Source organism: Diaphorina citri, unplaced genomic scaffold (genome assembly GCF_000475195.1).
Source record: "Diaphorina citri unplaced genomic scaffold, Diaci psyllid genome assembly version 1.1 scaffold411, whole genome shotgun sequence".
In the NCBI taxonomy this organism is placed as follows: Eukaryota; Metazoa; Arthropoda; class Insecta; order Hemiptera; family Psyllidae; genus Diaphorina; species Diaphorina citri.
The window spans coordinates 99,162-124,096 of NW_007377846.1; the positions used below are offsets into that span (position 1 = coordinate 99,162).

The 24,935-nt window shown below is 37.9% G+C and overlaps 1 protein-coding gene across 1 annotated transcript in view; it reads right to left on the bottom strand.

The window, feature by feature from the left end:
• LOC103508577 (ribosomal protein S6 kinase alpha-5-like) overlaps positions 1-24,935 on the bottom strand; it is a 122,714-nt gene that overhangs the window by 22,818 nt on the left and 74,961 nt on the right. The window contains 3 exon segments of the mRNA XM_026823149.1: positions 1,943-2,046; positions 6,277-6,360; positions 17,597-17,707. Coding sequence (XP_026678950.1) covers positions 1,943-2,046; positions 6,277-6,360; positions 17,597-17,707 — 299 coding nt within the window.

The window sequence follows — 24,935 nt, forward strand, 5'->3', positions numbered from 1 at the left end:
TCACCAAAAATGGACTCTAAGACAGACAGACCAAATTTCAAAAGAAACAAACCAATTTTCACACCTTTCCGGAGCCCCAACCAGCGATGCATCTCCCAAGCATAGGACGGGGCCTAAAAACCCCGTTACATCACTCGGTTTACCGGCACAAGTGGTGGTATCTGCAGCAAAGAAGTAGAAGATGGTGAAACTTTCACTTGCAACCGAGTTCCTGATAAATAATCATCAGTAGGGAAATAACACTGTGGTTAAATGACTCCATGATTGATTGATGCTCAGCGATGACACCAGAGTTGCTCGAAGGACTCTCTGTGTCCATTAAAGAAGGACGAGAACTTAATGTCCTACCATTAGAGAACTGGACACAAGTTATGCAGAAGGTTGGCTCGTAATTACGGGCGAGCTATTTAAATGAGCGTTCTGATAGAAGATAACTACTTTGATTGGTTAATGAACCACGGGCCTTGATTGAAAGAGGAAAGTGACATTTGGACTTTTTGAGTCACAGATAGATGAGGGTAAGGGTTTCCCTTTTATTCACGGGTATCAATAGGTTTGTGCCATTTTTCAATCGATCGACTTAACCAGATTTGACGATTTAAAGATCCCCTCCAATATTACCAATATCAGTGTCTAGTGACTTCACTAAATACATCCGTAGTTAGTAGTTATACAATGACGATAAACCATCGAAAAAAATCCAGTGATTAAAGTTCGATGTTAAAGTCCTCCTGATCGTTATATGCATAATTATTGTTATCCAATACAGTCATTAGTAATAAATAGGTTAATGGTAAATTGGTAAAGTACTTGTATATACCACACTATCACACTATGAATACTGTGATTATTTATTAACCACCGATTTTAGTTGTTCCCTCCAACCACCCCGGTCGGGCGTTTGACAGGGAGCACCTATTGCCTCAATCTACAAACCATCAGGTCTACAGTCCACTTCAACTGGGAAGTCCGATGACCTTTGGGTGCGCACTCGTCAAAAAATAGCTCGTTGATTAACAAGTAAGCATGTTGATACATGAGGGTAAGGGTTTCCCTTTTATTCACGGGTATCAATAGGTTTGTGCCATTTTTCAATCGATCGACTTTGCCAGATTTGACGATTTAAAGATCCCCTCCAATATTACCAATATCAGTGTCTAGTGACTTCACTAAATACATCAGTAGGTAGTTATACAATGACGTTAAACCATAGAAAAAAATCCAGTGATTAAACTTCGATGTTAAAGTCCTCCTGATCGTTATATGCATAATTATTGTTATCCAATACAGTCATTAGGAATAAATAGGTTAATGGTAAATTGGTAAAGTACTTGTATATACCACATTATCACACTATGAATACTGTGATTATTGATTAACCACCGATTTTAGTTGTTCCCTCCAACCACCCCGGTCGGGCGTTTGACAGGGAGCACCTATTGCCTCGATCTACAAACCATCAGGTCTACAGTTTCTTCTTAAAAGAAGGCACGGAGGGGTTCTGCTGTAGATTCTTACAAGCATAAACCAACTTTTAGGGATGTTTGCTCGTACACCTAAGCCTCAGACTGAGCTTTTTGTGTATGAATTATGTGGGAGTTCCGCTGTAATATGAAACTGCAGACCGGCGTGGCGGTTAAGGCAAGTATTTTTCAGAAGATATCAAATATTGTCAATACGTCACAATTACCTAGAGATTTCTTGCTGAGAATTCCGCTCTCCTAGTTTCTTCTTAAAAGGCACGGAGGGGTTCTGCTGTAGATTCTTACAAGCATAAACCAACTTTTAGGGATGTTTGCCCGTACACCTAACGCCTCAGACTGGGCTTTTTGTGTATGAATTATGTGGGAGTTCCGCTGTAATATGAAACTGCAGACCGGCGCGGCAGTTAAGGCAAGTATTTTTCAGAAGATATCAAATATTGTCAATACGTCACAATTACCTAGAGATTTCTTGCTGAGAATTCCGCTCTCCTTCTATCGTGAACGGGGAAGCACCAGTCAAAAGCTCGTAAGTTAGAACACCAACACTCCACCAGTCTACGGCCTGAAACAGAGAAAATAAACATGTAAGTAAAACACATGTAAGTAAAACAGATAAAAACAGTCAAGTCCTTGAAGAAGAAGAAAAAAAAAAAAAAAAAAAAAAAAAAAAAAAAAAACAGATAAAAACAGTCAAGTCCTTGAAGGAAACAGATAAAAACAGTCAAGTCCTTGAGGAAAACAGATAAAACAAGTGACGTGTCAATAAAGTAAGAACACTAACAGATAAAAAAAACAGTGGCTTTGTAGAAAGAAGATTAAAAAATGTGGTACAACACAGAATCGGATTTTTTGTTGCAGTTTTGAAGAGGGCACTTTACTCTGGATGCTCTCATTAAGTTTGCTTTCGTTGTCAAGTTGTGCTTTGTGCTAAAGGTTCTGGAAGTCTTTAATTAAATTAGGTGCACATGTTTTCCTGCTATTAGGTATTTTCCTTTCATGATTTTCTAGGTGATCAGGACGGAGGTCTTTGAAGTCTTCTTTTATAAATTTCTCTCGGAGGAAATATTTATGTTATGTTGTTATGTACGGAGAAGTAGGTATGTACTTATATCTGCTATTGCAAGGGCTTCTGAGCGGCCATTTGTTTCAGTTGGGCCGGACTGGATAGAAGAATATAAAGGACATGGGCAAGATACGTGAAGCAGAGTACAAATAATATCAAATTGAGAACAAATAAGAAAATATAGATTGTAAAACAAGGAGAGGATGGAATCCTAAGATACCAAAGAAGAACATGTAGATACAACAATATAATTTTCCAATGACAAACAAATAATACTGCGATGTAAGTACCTACTCCGCCATTTGAATTTCACTGCTTTCAGTTATTACAGTTATTATTTCATAAACGAAAGTTCCAGAAGTGGGTACTCGACGAAGTCTTGGCAGAAAATACAAAAGAACTCCCGAGCCAGAAAGAGAATATAATACCAGTGCTCTGAATAAGACAAGTTGCAAATCATATGAGCAGAACTGAAGTACTAGAACGAAGCAACAATGGTAATATCAATATGCCAAAACATGAGTCGGCCAGTGGAGGAATCACAAGTGACATAGCCAGATACAGCAGACCTGGCCAAGGATAAGGAAAAGATGAACGAAGTTCTAGAACTATATGATGGTAGAAGGTAGAGAAGATGATTAATAACGAAGAAGGATTAAAAGAAATACATAGTGAAAATAAAGAAATAGAGAGAACTTTGTGTGTAAACAATTTACAAACGAATATACCTACCTTCCTAAGCAAAACCTACAATTAAATAGCTGACAAAAAAGGAAGATAATTATAAGATGGTCAATGATGATGACAAAAACCATACGAACAAAAAGGAATTCCTACGCAAAATCAATAAATTCCAATAAAACTAGATAAATCTCCAACAAGAAGAAGTTTCTCAGAGATGAATTTAGACATTGCCTGAATAAAAAGCACACGTGGAGGGCCGTTTCCTGTTGGCATTACTAACCCCTGCACCACGACACTGCTCAATGTCGAATGCTATAATAACGATAATGTAACACAAGAAACACAAACCTCACAGCAGAACGCCTGTGAAGTCTTCCAAGTATAATATCCAGCCAGAACAAGTAGGCCATGGGAGAAATTCCATCAGACTTTCACTCGCACAAATCTCTGCACTTGGCAACTCGGCCTGGTAGCCAGGATTGCCCGTCGCGTTACTTAACATTGATAAGAGAGGCAATCTTGCAACCTCGCACACACTTGTACCGTCCATTCATACCAGACCATCTGGGACCCCGGATATCAACGTGAATCTCGGCGAAGAGATTCTGAGGACGTCTAAGGATCTTAAGGACGTTGAGTCGTTGAAGACATTGCCTCTCTCGCCTGTCAAACTTTGCAAATTTCTCGCATTGATGAGGGTCTTGAATGATTGATTGTCTAGATTTGATTACTAGAGATTTTCTAGAGATCCCTTGAAAATCTTGATAAGTACGAGTATTCATTAGAAGAAACTGTTTGGGTTAGCTTGAAAGGACTGAAAGAAGTTGTGAAACCAGAGAAAAATTGGGAAAGCCCTGCGTTGTTGTATGAAAATCGTCCAAAAATGGACCACCGTGAGACTGTAGACCAGGTCTTTATAGGGTTCCTCTCAAAACTATTCCACATTGGAGACCACATTCTAAACATCAAATAAGAAAACACAAATCAATATAAAACGGGTTATGACGAGGGCCCGCCTGTTCCTAAAAAGTGTGTCATTGTAACCTAAAACTTGCGAGACAGTAGATATTGTAGAAACTCGAATTCCAATGCTTGTTCCTGTTATACCACTGACAAAAATGTACATAGACTTGATAAAACCATACAAAATATAAAGAATACGCAGGGAATTATACCGACATATACATATCAACCAGAAGGACCATAGCAAAGATTTTTTTTAAAAGAGGTTTGACAGAGGGAACTGTAACTGCTATGGTCTTATCGTCCCGAAATCGAAGAGAGAAGGAAGACAGGATAGGAGAAAGCCAGCCGTTCCGAAAACGAATATTATCCCAATCGAACCCGGAATCGAACCCGCGGCCTAGCGCTTACAAGGCAGACGCACTACCAACTAAGCTAACTAGACTGGCCAAAGATTTGATAAATTGGAACTGAATAGATTTACTGACCATTAAACAATGAGAGGTTATTTCAGGAATTCTTCAGGCGATGTGTTGGACACGTTAAGAGGTAAGAGGTAGGTAGCAAACTATTTAGCTCTATCAATATTGACAGTAACTATAATTAGGAATCCACCTACCAATTTACCTGTATTACAGTAGTTTTACAAGATGTCTCACTGTTTAAGTAGATTTTGGATCATATTTCCTATTCATGTTTTTTTCACCGCCTAGGGTTCTCAAGGCACAATTTCAATTTTCGACAAGGTACGTACATTATACTATTCGGTCTCTGCAGAACACAATATGTTTAGAACATCTAGTGCTATTTTTACACTGCCAAGGATACAAGAATGTTACGAGATGAGATAGAAAATTGAACATAGTCTACAAGAAAGATAGAAGGATAGCATAAGGAAGGAGTCAAGGAAGTAATTAGATTCCGTAGGAAAAATCATTTCCTCTCGATCTAAAAACCGTTAATTAAATTTTCGTCTGTTATTAAAAATCCTTCAATCTTCACTATATTCTCTCTTGCTTCTCCTTATCCTTTTTTTCTTCTCTTTTTCCTCCACCTTCGCCTTCTGCTTATCATTTTCCTTCGTCTTCTTTTCCTTATAACGTCCTTATTCTTCGTCCTCTCCCTCTTTTTCTCCATTCTCTTCTTGTCCCTCATCTCTCCTCTTCCCATGTTTCGTAATTTTCAACTTTGAACTTCCTATCATACCTAAACTTGTTTTCCCGTGACAAACTTCACACCTTCTTCAACATGTTTTGATGCTATATGCTATATCATATAATGAGCTAGAATGTTTAGAAGTTCAGCAGATAGCGAGAAAAGTATGTTTATTTCAATGTATGCCTTGGAAAAGGATGTACCCGAAGTATGTATGTAGGCCATGAAACACATTGTCAAATGGATCTTCCGTGATTAACACTTGGTTTGAAGAAGATTTATTAGAGCTTTTTTTGGGGCTAATTGTTTATGTTTAGTGCTATTTTGGCTATTTGGTAATGTTCAGAGGTTGGTAGTACTTACAATATCGTGACCCGTGCTGCCACACCTGACTACTTCGGGCGCCATGTATTCTATTGTGCCGCAAAATGAGTAAGCTCGTTGGTCCTGGAACAGAAAAACAATGGTAAGATTAACATTAATACAATTTTCAAAGTAATGTATTATGTAGGTAAGTAAGTACATCTAGTAGCTACCTATAGCTAAAAATACAAGGGAAAATTCTTTGGGCACAAAATATTGTTGAAACGATCGATTTCCATGACACGTAAAGGACTTTGAGTAAAAATGAACACTTATTCAAGGGGTGATAGATTGATTGATTAACAAATCAAGGGTAAACATATAATGAGCTAGAATGTTTAGAAGTTCAGCAGATAGCGAGAAAAGTATGTTTATTTCAATGTATGCCTTGGAAAAGGATGTACCCGAAGTATGTATGTAGGCCATGAAACACACTGTCAAATGGATCTTCCGTGATTAACACTTGGTTTGAAGAAGATTTTTTAGAGCTTTTTTTGGGGCTAATTGTTTATGTTTAGTGCTATTTTGGCTATTTGGTAATGTTCAGAAGTTGGTAGTACTTACAATATCGTGACCCGTGCTGCCACACCTGACTACTTCGGGCGCCATGTATTCTATTGTGCCGCAAAATGAGTAAGCTCGTTGGTCCTGGAACAGAAAAACAATGGTGAGATTAACATTAATACAATTTTCAAAGTAATGTATTATGTAGGTAGGTAAGTAAGTACATCTAATAGCTACCTATAGCTAAAAATACAAGGGAAAATTCTTTGGGCACAAAATATTGTTGAAACGATAGATTTCCATGACACGTAAAGGACTTTGAGTAAAAATGAACACTTATTCAAGGGGTGATAGATTGATTGATTAACAAATCAAGGGTAAAACCCATGTATAGATCAGACTATCACTTTGATATAGATATCTAAATGATAAATAATATAAATAGCTAATGATAAAAACACTGATGGTGGAAGAAGAAAAACATTGGGTGAATACTATAACATTGATAATATACATACGGACATATATAATACTGTTAAACAAATCACTACTGTAAACCTATAAATTATGTAAAAGATAATAAATAGATGAAAAAAAGTGTTTATTTTTAAAACAAACACGCATTGATAATATACATACGTACATATTTGATGCTGTTAAACAAATCACTACTGTAAACCTATAAATTATGTAAAAGATAATAAATAGATGAAAAAAAGTGTTTATTTTTAAAACAAACACAGAACTAAAATGAATTACATTTTCAAAAACCATGCTGTGGTGGATATAAATATGAATATGAAACATCCAAATGATAATGACATGGAATACAATACAGAAACAATACAATGAATGAGCGAATGATAGTGTGGAGAGTTTTTATTTATTTTTAATGGCAGATACGGGAAACAAATTGGAAACATTTCAGGAAATGCCAAGAAAAATTCCAAGTTCAAACAACTTCCAAATGAATTAAATTGAAATATGAAAGACACGGAAAATCGCAAGACCTAGACGGATAAGACCCATTTGAAAGAACCAGAACTCAGACCTGTTAAAAACATACAAGTCGACTTGGAGCGGGTAACGGAAAGTAATTTGTAAAGAAATTTATGTCGGTTATACTAATAACTTAATTGTAAAAGGAATAGTTAATTAATTAGCTAGAAAATCGTAAGACCTAGACGGATAAGACCCATTTGAAAGAACCATAACTCAGACCTGTTAAAAACATACAAGTCGACTTAGAGCGGGTAACGGAAAGTAATTTGTAAAGAAATTTATGTCGGTTATACTAATAACTTAATTGTAAAAGGAATAGTTAATTAATTAGCTAATTAGTATTCAATAGGGCACACAGGGGGCTTAGTCTGTAACTGTGCATGCACCTAGACAATTCTCAACAGGCGGGTCCACGTTCCCGGGGGATGGTAACATAAATGTATGCAAAAGAATGCAGAGGAAAATCTAAATACAGAAAGTAATAACACTTCCTAGTATTGAGAATTATGAGTTGAATTTGCACTTGAGCAGTTTAATTTAAATCGAGAAATCTTGATTTATTTATTTTTATTTTTCTGGATGTGAGTTTCGCTGTAGGACCCGTTTGTAAGGAGAATTCAAATGATATTATAAAGGAGATATCTAAAGCTTGTAAAATAAAGGAGATATCTAAAGATTCTAAAGCTTACTGGCCAAGTTCTGTTGGGGACCGATAGTGAGCGGTATATCTCACGCGAATACTGTTCAGAGCTCCCTTCTCTGGTAAGGATTTAACTAACACTCTGTCAGTTAAATCCCAGGTATTCATAGAGTACTGTTCAGAGACCCCTTCTCTGGTAAGGAGATCATTGGCACCTTGACAATGTGATCCCAGGTACTCACCACACGGGCATGCCTATAGGCCCCAAGGTGGCAGCCCCACCATTAGGATCGGGTAAGGTAGGCCAATAACCTGCATTTACCTTAAACTTTTAAAAACCATTACCGAAACCACAACAAATGAATATAACCGGACTCGATTGGACTCGCCCTTTGGAATGAAATACCGAACTCGACTTGGATTATGGAACATAAGGACGATGAGTGATGCCGGAACCTTGAGAGTAGTTGAAACGGAAATGAAAAATTACAACCTGGAAATACTTGGTCTCAATGAAACAAGATGGAATGGCTTCGGAGAGATGAGAACACAGGACGGCAACACTCTGATATACTCTGGACATGAAGATGAAAATGCGCCACGATACGCCGGAGTAGGTATTCTTATGTCTAAAACATCGAAAAACGCCCTATTGGAATGGAAGCCGATATCAGAAAGACTGATTACTGCCAGGTTCAACAGCAGAGTCAGGAAAATAACCATCATTGTATGTTATGCACCCACAGAAGAGGCAGATGAAGAAGTTAAAGACCAGTTCTATGACAAACTTGATGATACACTGAAAAAAATCCGGAAACAAGACATCAAGATCCTGATGGGTGATGTAAATGCAAAGGTCGGCTCAGACAACACAGGATTTGAGAAAATAATGGGAGTACATGGAGAGGGAACAATGAATGATAATGGCTCTCGCTTTGCAGAACTATGTTCTATGCATGACCTTGTCATCGGAGGCACCTTGTTCCCACACAAAAAGTGTCACAAGCTAACGTGGACTCACCCAAATGGTCAGATCAAAAACCAAATAGACCACATAGCATTTAGCAGAAGGTGGAGAACATCTCTACTTGACACCCGTTGCAGACGAGGCGCAGACTGTGGATCTGACCACCACCTTGTTACAGCAGACGTACGCTTGAAAATTGCAGCCATAAAAACTCAACAGCAACGGACAAATCGACAGTCAGGTAAATGTATGCAAAAGAATGCAGAAGAAAATCTAAATACAGAAAGTAATAACACTTCCTAGTATTGAGAATTATGAGTTGAATTTGCACTTGAGCAGTTTAATTTGAATCGAGAAATCTTGATTTATTTATTTTTATTTTTCTGGATGTACCCGTTTGTAAGGAGAATTCAAATGATATTATAAAGGAGATATCTAAAGCTTGTAAAATAAAGGAGATATCTAAAGATTCTAAAGCTTTGAACCTGAATATCAAGATCTTCAAGTCTGACTGAACAAGATTTCAACCAAGACAAGATCTAACCAAGATCATTTATTATGGCAATTTTCCTGCTCAAAAGTATCTAGAATCTGTACACGCATGACCTGAATATCAAGATCTTCAAGTCTGACTGTACAAGATTTCAACCAAGACAAGATCTAACCAAGATCATTTATTATGGCAATTTTCCTGCTCAAAAGTATCTAGAATCTGTACACGCATTAAGGAATAAATCAAAGACTATATTAGCCACAAATATGCACGTCATAAGAGTTAATGCAAGTGTGGTGGGAAAACAGGAAAAATTGTTCGCGAATGAAAATGAATTTTGCAGAAAGTATGCAAACATTATCCTCAATGACATCAGCGTTTTTGTGTCCTTTTTACAGAGATGATTAAAATTACCAACACATCCTTGAAAGAAATGAGGACCCAAATTGAAGAAAATTTTCACGTTTGCTGGAAATCGCAGACAGCCTTGAAACATATGAGGAACAAACTTGAAGCAAATTTTCATCTTTTTTGCTGGAAATCCAGCTCCTGTGGATATTGTAGAGACTAACTTTTGGTCACAACATGTTGTTTTTGTTTTTTTTGTTTTTTTTTTTTTTGTGGGGGGCAATTAACTGTAGGTACCCAATTTTATCGGCCATTTTATCAACTGTACGTGAATTTCTTCTGTCAATTAACTAGAGGTAATGCCTTCGGCAAATTTGTCGTGTTTCATTTGCATAATCGCTGATAAAATATCTTTTCCAACAGCCTTGAAACACTTTGGGATGGAAAGAAATTTCAAATAGGAACTAAAAGCACACATACTCGTAAGAACCATTGAGTCAAGGTAATCCAGGCTAGAACCACTTTGGTCAAATCTTTACTCGATGGGTCAAAGGACAGTCTGACTGTCTGAACATGAGCACTAGTGTTTACCAATTAGCCACTGAGATTGAGAATGAACAAATTGGCATCACTAAGTGATTTTTTGCAGATACTTAAAAAAAAAGTTTGATCAAGGTAATCCGGGCTAGGAACCACTTTGATCAAATCTTTACTCGATGGGTCAAAGGACAGTCTGACTGTCTGAACATGAGCAATAGTGTTTACCAATTAGCCACTGAGATTGAGAATGAACAAATTGGCATCACTAAGTGATTTTTTGCAGATACTTAAAAAAAAAGTTTGGAAACCGTCTGTTATAAAACATATTGTACTTGCTGTTGTTGTTGTAGCGGCTTTAGCTTTCGCCGAATGGCAATAGCAGAATGAGGAAAAGGTATCTTTTTGTATTTGCTATACACCGGGGTGGTGGTCTCTAGCTCTAGCCATATAAAATTGGCTGGCTCGTTCTGAACCGCAGTCAACCATCGTGAGGACTTGTGCTTGGTCTTTAAAAGCAGAGAGAACCCTTTGAAGAACTTTCAATGACATCAGCGTTTTTGTGTCCTTTTTACAGAGATGATTTAAATTACCAACACATCCTTGAAAGAAATGAGGACCCAAATTGAAGAAAATTTTCACGTTTGCTGGAAATCACAGACAGCCTTGAAACATATTTATGAGGAACAGTCTTGAAACAAATTTTCATCTTTTTTGCTGGAAATCCAGCTCCTGTGGATATTGTAGGGACTAACTTTTGGTCACAACATGATGTTGTTGTTTTTGGCAATTAACTGTACCCAATTTTATCGGCCATTTTATCAACTGTACGTGAATTTCTTCTGTCAATTAACTAGAGGTAATGCCTTCGGCAAATTTGACGTGTTTCATTTGCATAATCGCTGATAAAATATCTTTTCCAACAGCCTTGAAACACTTTGGGATGGAAAGAAATTTCAAATAGGAACTAAAAGCACACATACTCGTAAGAACCATTGAGTCAAGGTAATCCAGGCTAGAACCACTTTGGTCAAATCTTTACTCGATGGGTCAAAGGACAGTCTGACTGTCTGAACATGAGCACTAGTGTTTACCAATTAGCCACTGAGATTGAGAATGAACAAATTGGCATCACTAAGTGATTTTTTGCAGATACTTAAAAAAAAAGTTTGGAAACCGTCTGTTATAAAACATATTGTACTTGCTGTTGTTGTTGTAGCGGCTTTAGCTTTCGCCGAATGGCAATAGCAGAATGAGGAAAAGGTATCTTTTTGTATTTGCTATACACCGGGGTGGTGGTCTCTAGCTCTAGCCATATAAAATTGGCTGGCTCGTTCTGAACCGCAGTCAACCATCGTGAGGACTTGTGCTTGGTCTTTAAAAGCAGAGAGAACCCTTTGAAGAACTGCCAGCTAGCTAGGCTGGTTTCCTCCCTGTTTATAATCCCACAGCCAGACGCTAGTCTACTCTCTGTTTAACGTCCCCTAGCCAGACAACATATTATACTTCATCCATCTTGCTATAATGCTCCTTGGACAAAGTACGAGTATATATCCCGTTTTGAAAACAGGTTGTATCTATTTTGATTTTCTCTCCAACTTTCCTTTCTCCTCCTAGGTAATTCTCAGTTTTCTATTGAAAGAAGATGCTGTATTCTCACTTCTCACTGTTGACATAGCTTTGCACATTGTTTCCTAAATGCCACTATTGTCGCTAATCGGCAGCAGCAACAACAACGTGTATAATGTCTGTATACTCTTGAAAAGAATGTGTAGAGCTCTGCAATATATTCCATCTATTTAGTTATACCTATACTTTGCAATATATTTTATGTTTTATCTACTTATATTATACATAATATAAGAGCAAGACGTGTTGCAGGTTGTTGCTTGCAGTTGAGTCATTCGCCGCGTTTAGAATCTTCTTGACTTGAAAAATCTTGAAATAGTTCTTGCAAGTTTTGTCTTGTAAAAATAAGATTCTTTAAAAGAGCAACAAAGAATTACACCAATGAGATATAAATAGCTAATATACCCATAAATGGGAGATTTTTTTCTGGGAACCTCTCAGAATAACTTAAGCGGTGACTGGGAAAGTGTTCCCCTGAGTCAGTCCAAGTACAATCTCAAAAAGCGTGAGCAAACGAGCAAAAATGTACCTGTGCTCATGACTCGAATCAGACTAATTCCAATCAGATAAGCTCAAAAGAAATGACAAAGGGATTCATAGCTCCACCAATGACCTAATCAGAGATTTCATGGAAGTGGACATACTAATCGAAGATTTTTCAATTGCCCAAAAAGGAGTCAGTAAAAAGTCAATTTCACGTTTCAAGGGGTTGAATATGTTATTGAATAATTAATTTTAAAACGCCTTGAATTCCTTCAGAGCCAGGATTGTGTATTAATGACTCCTTTTTAAATGATTTAAAAATCAGGAACTTAGGAAATTATTAAAAGAGGTGAATAAAATGGATATCCTTGTAAAGTAGATCTATACATCAAAAATCAAGACTATCCTGTCGCTCTATCAGACAAACATTTAATTAATCTTCGAAGTTGACAGATTTGATATTGATTTGAGACTAATAAAATGACATTGAACTTCTCATTGATACAGCTGATGAACCTTGAAGCACAAGACACTGTGGAGGGTAATAAAAAACATCTTGTTCCAGTAGGCTCTTAAATTGTTAGTTTTGGCAGTAGAAGTCAAACGTTACGACTTGCTTTAAAACAAATACCTAACCTAATATTATATCTAGGTACTCTGTATAAAAAAAGAAAATCAGAATTTATCAAAAATGTTGGATTCAAAAGAACTAACCAAGAGAACAAAATTACACTGCAATCGTCCGTGCACAAAATGGGAATTAAAGAACACTATGTGAAAATGTAACAATACTCAACACGAAACTTGCATGTTCATATATGCCCATAAATAGTCTACAAGAAAGATAGAAGGATAGCATAAGGAAGGAGTCAAGGAAGTAATTAGATTCCGTAGGAAAAATCATTTCCTCTCGATCTAAAAACCGTTAATTAAATTTTCGTCTGTTATTAAAAATCCTTCAATCTTCACTATATTCTCTCTTGCTTCTCCTTATCCTTTTTTTCTTCTCTTTTTCCTCCACCTTCGCCTTCTGCTTATCATTTTCCTTCGTCTTCTTTTTCTTCTTAACGTCCTTATTCTTCATCTTCTCCTTCTTTTTCTCCATTCTCTTCTTGTCCCTCATCTCTCCTCTTCCCATGTTTCGTAATTTCCAACTTTGAACTTCCTATCATACCTAAACTTGTTTTCCCGTGACAAACTTCACACCTTCTTCAACATGTTTTGATGCTATATGCTATAGCCCATAACCATAATATTGTAAACTCGAGACACACTTGATGTAGACAAAGGCTTTGTAGATGTAGAGACAATTTTCTTTTAATTAAATTATGCAAATGTTGGTGTTTGAACTTTCAGAATGTGCTTTTGCCAAGCTGTGTGTCCGTTCTGGTGTCGTCTTTGTTCAAGTTTCATGCTCAAAGGATTTTCGTCAGTAGATTTCTAAAAGATCAATTAGGTCTCTTTCTCTTTGGTCTCTCCATCACTCCGGTGTGGTTTATTTTAAATGTCTATTTGCTAGAACGGGTGTCAAAGAGCTTTCAGTTCTATCAAAGTTATTCTGTTATCAATTGCGTAGGCAGGTATCTTCTTCAAAAAAAGTTTACCAAGTCTGCATAGGCAGGTATCTCCTTCAAAAGAAGTTTTCCAAGTTTGCAAAGTTTCCATCTCTTCCAAGGTCAGTGTTATCATTAGAACAAAATTTCGTGAAAACTACGCACACAGGAAGCGTACAATTGAAGCGGTTACAAAACTTCATACAATCCCACAGCCCTCCAGTACAACCAAGATACAACAATGTATAGATATAACTTGTAGCAAGACAACATAATAGACACAGTACTAATGTGCTTGTCAGAATATTTGTATCCAAGACAATATTCCGACAGTCTTGACTCTTGACGTGTCCTTCAATGTTATTGCATCAAAATAATTTCAAGCAAACACACTCCATCAAGGTGACTTACACAACATGGACTGGGGACTAGAGAGTTCCACTGCGCTAGACAAATCTAAACAAACCATTAAATTAGTGCATGGCAAATAGATTCCGTATACTGAGAGTTCTGACTGCTCAACTAAGACCTAACCCTGAAACAGTCAGCCTAACGGAACATAGTGAACACTATTGAACAAATCCAATTGAATACAGAGTAGGCCTAGTCAATGTGAAATGTATCATAGTGACCGTGTAATATATGAAACACTACAACTGTAATCCATCTGGAAACATTTGTAAGCCTGATTGAGAACGTACCTGCAGCTAGTCTTATCATTATCAATATTCCAAAACCCAATTCTGATCAACCTCCTCCTATAATTACGGAAAAAGTGAAATTTTCACCAATAGTTCAATATCTATTGTTAAGAGGTACCTTTTATTTTCGCCAATAGATGTTCTAATGTTCCTGCCTATTTATTTTGTCAAAACCTGTCTTCAAAGCACATCTCGTAAGGATAAGCGTTTGAAGAGCTTTCGCTAATTACAAACCTGGCCTACTGGGAAAAACCCCGCTCCTACAAAAACATCTACACGCCAATACATGAAACACTACAACTGTAATCCATCTGGAAACATTTGTAAGCCTGATTGAGAACGTACCTGCAGGTAGTCTTATCATTATCAATATTCCAAAACCCAATTCTGATCAACCTCCTCCTATAATTACGGAAAAAGTGAAATTTTCACCAACAGTTCAATATCTATTGTTAAGAAGTACCTTTTATTTTCGTCAATAGATGTTCTAATGTTCCTGCCTATTTATTTTGTCAAAACCTGTCTTCAAAACACATCTTCGTAAGGATAAGCGTTTGAAGAGCTTTCGCTAATTACAAACCTGGCCTACTGGGAAAAACCCCGCTCCTACAAAAACATCTACACGCACAAAGATGCTGGTTTTTCAATTGCTAATGCCCTTGAGGCTGATAGGATGGAAGTGTTTACAAATAGGTCGTATCTATTGTTACAGGAGGAATAACAGATTCTGTTCTGAGAATCGACGCTTCCTGATAGCAGATACCTTCTGCGACACGATTTTGTATTCATTAAATCAATCAGTAGTCCATTTTCCATTGCTCATTGATTTATAAATGGATGTGGGTGTATTATAAACATAACTGATACCTATTTAATGCATTGAATTGTCATAAAAGACTAGTTGCATCTAGGTTAAATGAAAAGCACACTATTCGTAACTTGGAAGCATTCAACAGTAGGTACTGAAAACACGAGTGAAATGAACCTGAAGGAGCAATTAATACAACAAATAAAACGCTTCAGTCTCCAAGTTTAATATTATAAACATAAATGATACCTATTTAATGCATTGAATTGTCATAAAAGACTGGTTGCATCTAGGTTAAATGAAAAGCACACTATTCGTAACTTGGAAGCATTCAACAATTAGAAACAATTATGGAGCATCAACGTTCGAACATCAAATACCTAAATTATTAAACGAATTACCAGACGAACTTAAAGAAATTGAAAGTTTTTGCAAGAAAGATTATGTGCAAAATATGTTCACGGGGCTTTCATGTTTAAAACTGCAGACTGTAGACCTCGAGGGGGAAAACCAGTCATTCATACAGTGGAATGAGAAAAGCGTATTGCCAACCATTGTGGACGTTAATAATTAAATTTGTTGAGGGGGAAAATTTGTCGGTAAAAAAATTCGACTATGTGTGCTAGCTTGGCTATGGGCTGATTAAGCTGTCTTCTTCACACATCCAGGTTTCAATCAAGCACTCCGATTTTGATCAATATGGTAAAAAATTTAATAAAAGTGACTCAAAAGATAGTTTATATATCATACAAAGAAACACATCTTAAGATAAAATCATGAAAAGAGGCCTGTTGTATGGAGAAGAGAGGAGCACTGATTAGTCAATAAATCAACCGACTCTAATTTCATTTTTCCTCAACTCAATATCTCAGTTTCCACCTATTCTCCTTCTAGTAAAAACCTAGAGTCTTGTAAAACCAAAACCCATCTTGAACTTGACCTAAACAAATCCCCTGACGCACTAATGGATACCAAAGAGAAAAACACCTTGAAGGAAAAAGAGGAAAACCCTGACATTGATGACTATTGAGGTACTCTGGACAAAGCTCGTACGTAAAACCGGTTGGTCACGAAGTCGAATAAAAGTTAATTAGTAATTAATTTTTATTCGCCGAGTTTTTGTCTCGGTCAGGAAGTCGCGGGTTCGATTCCCGGTGATGGCAAACTTTTTTTTTTAGGAAATTTTGATGTTTTCTTCTTCGATTTTGATTTTTTTAACAGGAACGCTATGATTGCAATAGGGGAAAAAAATGGGACAAGAATCAAGACACGTATGGAGAAATTTGGACGTATGGCAACCCTAGCCATGGTTGTAAAATGCAGTTTCTTTGTGTTATTATATCACAACTTTGGTGCTCACTGCAGCATTGTAGGATTTTCCCAATATCTCAATAATCCTAACATCCAATATTTACCTACCACGCTGGCACCGGTCGCTATGCGCATTTATATGCCATAGCTACTCATTTTCCTCACGAGGCTGAGTGGGCCCCGCAACATCCAGTCACGGAATCAATCATTTGCATGATACACAATTTCTTGGCCCCGCCGGGAATCGAACCCGGGTCTCCCGCGTGCAAGGCGAGTGCAGTGACCACTACGCCATGGGAGCTGACGCCATTCCCCCGGGAATCGAACCCGGGTCTCCCGCGTGCAAGGCGAGCGCAGTGACCACTACGCCATGGGAGCTGAAGATTGGATTTCCTCACGAGGCTGAGTGGGCCCCGCAACAGCCAGTCACGGGATCAATCATTTGCATGATACAAATTTCTTGACCCTGCCGGGATTCGAACCCGGGTCTCCCGCGTGCAAGGCGAGCGCAGTGACCACTACGCCATGGGAGCTGACTGAAACGAGATCGAGGCCCCGCAACAGCCAGTCACGGAATCAATCATTTGGATGATACAAATTTCTTGACCCCGCCGGGAATCGAACCCGGGTCCGCTGAGTGGGCCCCACAACAGCCAGTCACGGGATCAATCATTTGCATGATACAAATTTCTTGACCCCGCCGGGAATCGAACCCGGGTCTCCCGCGCGTGCAACGCGAGCACAGGTGACCCCTAGCCATGGGAGCTGACCCATGGTTGTAAAAATTGATATATATCAGAGTGTGCCCTATTTTATAAGTAAGTTATTTTATGAAAAATAAAGGGGAAAAACTCGAATACTTTACCATGGACTTGAAACTTCAATTACCTACTTTATCATGGACTTACCTTTTCATGAGGTAGAAATTCTTTACTCAGGCCAAAGTCCGTAAGCACAACATGGCCGTCTGAATCCAGCAAAATATTTTCTAATTTGATATCACGATAAATAATTCCCAACTGAAACAGACCAAAGAGAAACGAACAGGTTAATCATGTTACAGTTACTAAATGGGTTAACATTCAAAGGTGTAGTAGTAGACTGAAGAGTCAGCTCCCATGGCGTAGTGGTCACTGCGCTCACCTTGCACGCGGGAGACCCGGGTTCGATTCCCGGCGGTGTCAAGAAATTTGTAATTCTTCTAAAACAGTTACACAAATCCAATTTTGTGTCAGAGTTTCTAAAAAGGATTTTGCGAAAGTTTGTGCTATTTATAAATAAAAAAAAACAGCATTGGTAAAAAAAAGTGTATCGCCCACAGAATAAAAAAAAAGTATAATCTATTAACCTCAAAACATCCCGAATTGGAGCACTAGACATCCCCACGTTCACAACAAAGTTCACTCAACCTTACAATAACCATAAGTTCCAACGAGAAGGGGAAAGGAAACAAACTTGAGCTTAATATAAAAAGGGTTTATGGATATTGAAATACATCTTAAGGGTTAGAAAATACTGAAAGGACGCCAGGTGTCATAATGCCCCTTCGCCCCTATAATCCTCTAACCTAGGCAAAGTATAACTCAAAGTCTCAAACCCCAACACCAACTTCTTCCAGTTTCTCTTCTCCTTCTTATTATCTCTTCCAACATTGCTTTGTCAAATCCTGCTCCGTTCTGGTGTTATTTTGTTATGTCTTCTATTCTGTTAAATCTTTCGGAATGCTTTGTTGTTTCCTATTACGATCTTTTTCTATAATTATATCTTCTCTTTCATAATCAAAACGATCTTGATTCAGCAGAGGATTTCTCAAGGGTGGATGGAGAGGGTGTCCTGAATTTCAGGTTTCGTAATGTTCTCGCAGGGGTGTTCTACTTCTTACTACAATCTCGTTCCAGATAAGAGATTATTCAGATTATGTGTTTCAATTTATTTTTTCCAATTTCAATCTCAACCTCGCGCTCTCTATCTTTATTGTTCTTCGTTGCTTCTTCTCTTTTTTTGCATTTTATTCAATGCAAAGAAACTTCTACTTGGAATATTAAACGAAAATTGTAAATTTTCTGGAACGTCATGCAACAAATACATAACATGGAACTGTAGGTAAAACTAAAAACTGTATTTCAGAAATAGGTAGGGGATATAGTTTACAAAACTGTATTTCAGAAATAGGTAGGGGATACAGTTTACTTTTTTATTTTCCCTCCCACTTACTTTTCGTTTTTCTTTTTTTTTTTTTTTTAATTAAAACAAGCGGGGCCCGTCCCTCCGGGAATTTTTTGATCTTGGTTAAAGATAATCAGTATTTATGTACCTACCTATTTTATTTAATAGAACTTGGGTGAGATATTCCAGGAAGAACTTTACACTTCCCTGCTGTTTGATGTCCCTGTCCCTGTTTAGAATGCTGGGATAAAGGTCTCATTCGAGCAGGATAAACAAGGTATATTATATTCTATTCCCACTTCCCAGTTAGCATTTCGCAATAGTCATGACGTCATCAAAGGAAACTTTACTACCGTAACTACACATTGCATGATCGGGGTAACCAGTCCAATTCGTTGACGTCATAATTCAAAAGCCTTACGAAATGCAAAGTCCAAAGCTGTTTTACCACTATAACTACAGATTGCATGATTGGGACAACCCAGTAGTACCAGCCTAAATGACGTCATACTGACGTCAAAACCCTTGCGAAATAAATAATAATATAATAGTAATAAATATTAATAAAAATAGTGGAAATGCAAAGTGCAAAGCTGCTAGAAATAGTAGAAACATGATCCTGACAGCGTTCTAACTCGAGGTCTTCGCTTATCACACCTCACGGTCTTCACGCAATCTACCCAAGATACCTGCACACGAGGCAGAGTCGTTAATTCTACCGATGGATTTTCTATCGAGAGAAAACAGTCAAGGTCGCCCAATAGAGTTCTAGGACTGAATGCTAGAATGGTCAGTAGGTGATTAAGAGCATCTAGGTATAGAAGTAATTAGGAGATTCTAGTCAGTAGGAGACTAGGAGTAGTTAGGACATCAAGTAAACAGTAGTGCTACTGGAACTTTAGATGGGAACGTCCTACTGTCCGAAGTGTAAAAGAGTCCTGGAATCAGTCTGGGGATGAACTAAAGAGGATGACATTAAATGCCGACCCCGTTGGAACGGGAAAATACAGAGAAGAAACTTCTCTACGTCGAAATAAAAAAGACATTTTCAGAAATCGAAGCCTGAACTCTAAAATGTGATCCCGTAGCTCAGGTCTAATAGTTTTTCTGGAATCTGTGGACCATTTTAGATGGGATGTGGTTCTCACAATTTTTTCTGTCGTAGTTTTCCCTGAACAATTCAGACAGACCTAACAAACTCGTACAAAGTTTATAATATGACCGTATTTCCCTTCTATAAGAAGAAACAATTTTGTTACAAATAACTTCATTTGTAACAAAATTGTTTCTTCTTATAACTTCATTTGTAACAACAAACAAAAAATGGTGCTCCCAACCTAATAGTACCTAATAATATTGTTTATATTCATTCAAAGTTAATCATTCCTTGTTTCAAAAACTAAAACAAAGTACCCAGTCCTCTCTTATCTCATGATTATACTATTCAGATAAGCAAGATTCTAGAGGGGGTGACGATTTCTCAAACATTTCAGTGTTATTCCCATTGTGAGCCCATTATGTGATTAGCAGGACTTATCATAGAAAATATCATATGGGAGGTCTATGTCTGGGATATTGCAGTGGCGTGGGGTAGTTTATAGTAAATAGGAGGTGCAATACCTAATGTATTGAGAGTTTAATTGATGGGGGCTGAACGACTGGGAGGCGTTGACACAACGTAGAGTTCTTTGGAGGCAAGCAGTCTGGTCGGCACGGGATCCACATATCCTTAATACGTTTTATGAATTAAATGTGTATTGAAATGACAAGACGAGTGGTAAGGTTTTGAACAGGAAAAAAGCTATGTGGGAAAGAACATTTTATATTGAGTCGAAAAAATGCAATTGAAAAAACTGGACAGACTGGACTGGGAAAAATCTTACAATATTGATTGAAGTATTGAATTGGTTGTCATGGATACAACAATACGCCATCGGAGTGAGTGAGTGTGTTTAATTGATAGGTGCACACACACAGGTGCAGATCTTAAAGGTTGACATTTTCATATTTCGCACTGAACCTAAGTCAGTTTTTCGGAACTTTTTGGTAAATAGGTTAGAAATTTTAGTTATGTTTCCTGCTAAATAAACACTTTTCTCTTACTCCGCGACTGTTTTAATATCTCTATCCTCATTATGTCGATTATCTTTAGTTTTAATAGTCATGTGTGTGTCGCATTTTACATGACTACAGATTAGGAGACCCTGGGGGGAGTCGAACACTGGACCCCGGTGAAGCACCCAATGCTAATGTAATGACACCTAGGGAGACATGGATGCTGGATGGTAATTTGGGCCAATTTCTTTATCGGTACCAAACTGACTCCCTATGTCAGGGCCCACTATTTTTTCATTTTATTTTAGTATTATTATTTTATTTTTTTATTATTATTATTTTTTGTCTTCGCCTACTTTTTCTTCTTCTATTTCTATTTCTCTTCCTCCTCCTCTTCTCTCTATTTCTTTTCCTCTTCCTTCAGCTTTTCTCAAGGATTATTTCAAATGGCCTTGACCTTTTTCGGAGAATTTTCGCTTTAGATATTGTTTTTCTTTCTCTCCTCCTTCTTCTCCTGGTTCTTTCTCGTCTTGTTCTTCTTCTTTCTTTTTTTTTCTTTTTTGGATAGATAATTAGAAAAATTTTAAGGGGTTGGGGGGTATGTGGGAATATCCAGTCAATATTCTGGAGTGCAGGGCTGCAGGTCTTTCATTTAACACACTGATACAATTTCAAGAGCTCATGGTGTGAGGGTTAAGGTTAGGGGGTGTTAATTGATATAATTTTGTCATCAACACTCGTTAAGATAAGGTCATCACCATCAAGATAAGGTCATCAACTGGATCCTAGAGGATTTCCAAAAGGACGCATAAATAAAGAAGTAGATAAATGTTTTGCTCGACTATTTTCTTATCTACTAATTTTTATTGGATGTCATTATCTCGTAAGTTATAGGATATTGGATGTCGTTATATCCACTTATTGAACCCGGTATGGATTTGTTCTCAGGATTTGATGAACAAAGTGACAAGACCAGAGACATTTGTTCAACAATTTCAATTTCGGTGGTTGTACAACTTGTGTTTACACCATCCTTTTCCTTCCTAACACGCTAGTAGGTAATATATGTTCATCTTATATTATAAGAACAAGATCCAAATCCATTCACATTTCATAGTTCACACACTGATCGCTCTATCTCGAGAACCACAACACCTAGAAAGCTGAAATTTGGTAGGAATATTCCTTTTATGGTCTAGTGTGCAATTAGAAAGGATTTTGCGAAAATCTAAACCGATCCTGAGATATTTCAATTTCGGTGGTTGTACAACTTGTGTTTACACCACCCTTTTCCTTTGGAACACGCTAGTAGGTATGTTCAATTCCTAATAACATCATTCATCAAGCTGCATAGAAAAGTCACATAATGTGCTGCTTTTTCTACCACATAGGATAAAGGACAGAGTAGGAGACTAGAAATTACAGAGAGTTTAAAATGTAATATGTAGAAAGTGTAAAAAATTAAAAATAACTAATAAATAATAAAGAAATAAGAGATCTGTACAACCAACCAGATATAGTGGCGGAAGTGAAGAGAGGAAGATTGAGATGGATGGGACACATAATAAGAAGAGAGGAAGAGTCAAATATAAAAAGTGTGTGGAAAAATCAGCCGGATGGAAAAAGACCAAGAGGAAGGCCGAAGAAGAGATGGTGGGACATAGTAAAGGAAGACGTGGAGAAGATCAACCTGACAACAACAGACGCGACCGACCGTATCAAATGGAGGCAGGGTTGCGACGAGGCCAAATACCGACTTGGGTATAAGGGGCCATGGCAGTAAGTGAGTAAGTAATAAATAATAAATAGGTACCTAATTATAAAAATATAACCACACCACTTTTTTTGAGGTCCCGTCGGAATTACGGAGGGTAAGGCGTAGGGGGGAGGAATTACCAACACAACATTGTTCTGCAAAACAGAACAGGAGAGAAAAAGTGAAGGAGGAGATGGAAGAGAAGCCCAGAGAAGTGAAGGAGGAGATGGAAGAGAAAGAAAAAGGAAGAGGAAGAGAAGGAGTAGAAGGAAGAAGAAGAAGAAGAAAAAGAGGAGCAGGAGAATAAGGAAAGAAGATAAAGAGGGAGGGGGGGGAAAGAAGAAAGAAGAGAAAAAGGAAGAATAGGATGAAAAAGAGGAGGAAAGCGAGGAAGAAGAAGAAGAAGAAAAAAAAGAGGAGCAGGAGAATAAGGAAAGAAGATAAAGAGGGAGGGGGGGGAAGAAGAAAGAAGAGAAAAAGGAAGAATAGGATGAAAAAGAGGAGGAAAGCGAGGAAGGAAGAAGTGGAAGAGGAGGAGAAGGAGGAGGCGAAAAAGAAGAGCAAAAGGAGAAGTAGGGAGAGACCAAAACTCAATGGGTGGGGGTGAATGGAAGAGGGAGGGGGAGGGTGAAAGTTTGCGAACATTAAAATTATCACGGGGGCAAAAAAGGTGTTGAAAAGTTTTTAAACGAAAATTTATTTATGAAGTCCCACAAGCTAGGTACACCGAATGGAGTAAGGGAAGAGAGTGGGGTGTTGGTTTATGGCAATAGATAGATAGAGACTGGTGTAAATTTACACAAATTCGGGTTAAATTTTGAACTGGTAAATGTTACCCGAAGTAGAATCGAATAGAATAGAGGAGATTAATAGAAGAGTGGAGCAAAGGATAAAATAGAATTGAGTAGAATAGAATAAAATAATTTACCTATCGGTGGAGTAGTCGTAGAATTTTATCCTAATTTTATTTGAAAATTTAACCTCGCCTGGTAAGCAATGTAAGCATATTGTAGTTAGCCCAAGTGTAAAAATGACAAGAAATAGACTCCAAAGTCAAAATCTAGACGAGCCAACTGGTCCGTAATCATACAGCAAGAGAACAAAATATGAGTGAAGTTCCCAATAGCAATACCCGACCAACATCAGAAACCAGTAGTCAGTGGAAAAAAATCGCATCATCGTCTTAACAGCTACAGTTTCAGTCCACTTTCTACTATTACCTACGGTCTGCCTGTAAGAAGTCAGTATAGCCAGCTAGAAAAAAAAAAAAAAAATAAGGAACTAGTCTCAGCCGACGACGAGACGCGACAGTTTAAATGTCATTCCCTAATCAATACACTACGATGAATTTTAAGCCTTGACTTGGAATCGAACCACCAACCTTCAGCTCTATCGCGTTAATCATTACTAACATAGAACGGACAAAAAAGAGTACTTACCTTTCTAGCCACTCTTTTAACACTTCGAAACTTTTTTTTAAGAGGTTTTACAGAGGGAACTGTAACTGCTATGGTCTTATCGTCCCGAAATCGAAGAGAGAAGGAAGACAGGATAGGAGAAAGCCAGGTGTTCCGAGAACGAACATTATCCCATCAGGATAAAATCCGCCCCGGGCGGGAATCGAACCCGCGGCCTAGCGCTTCCATCGAGAACGAACATTATCCCATCAGGATAAAATCCGCCCCGGGCGGGAATCGAACCCGCGGCCTAGCGCTTACAAGGTAGATAACATTATCCCATCAGAATAAAATCCGCCCCGGGCGGGAATCGAACCCGCGGCCTAGCGCTTACAAGGCAGACGCACTACCAACTAAGTACCATACAGCAAGAGAACAAAATATGAGTGTAGTTCCCAATAGTAATACCCGACCAACATCAGAAATCAGTAGTCAGTGGAAAAAAATCGCATCATCGTCTTAACAGCTACAGTTTCAGTCCACTTTCTACTATTACCTACGGACTGCCTGTAAGAAGTCAGTATAGCGAGCTAGAAAAAAAAACAATGCCAAGAACCAGAATTGAAGAGTGAAATGAGAAGTTACAACATGAGCTCACAGCAGTAATCCGTTAGCAATTGCTGCAATTGGCAACAAGTGAAACAGGTCCCGTTCAATGCGGTGTTGTCGGACGGAACCGGTGTACAACTGGTTTTCCAGTGTTGCCCGATGTGTGCCGAAGTGGACAGCTTGAAAACTGATCCTACTATGACATTCGGAAAGAAGTGTTTTAGATAGACTGATAGAGGATGAATTAGGGCATTATCAAAGTGT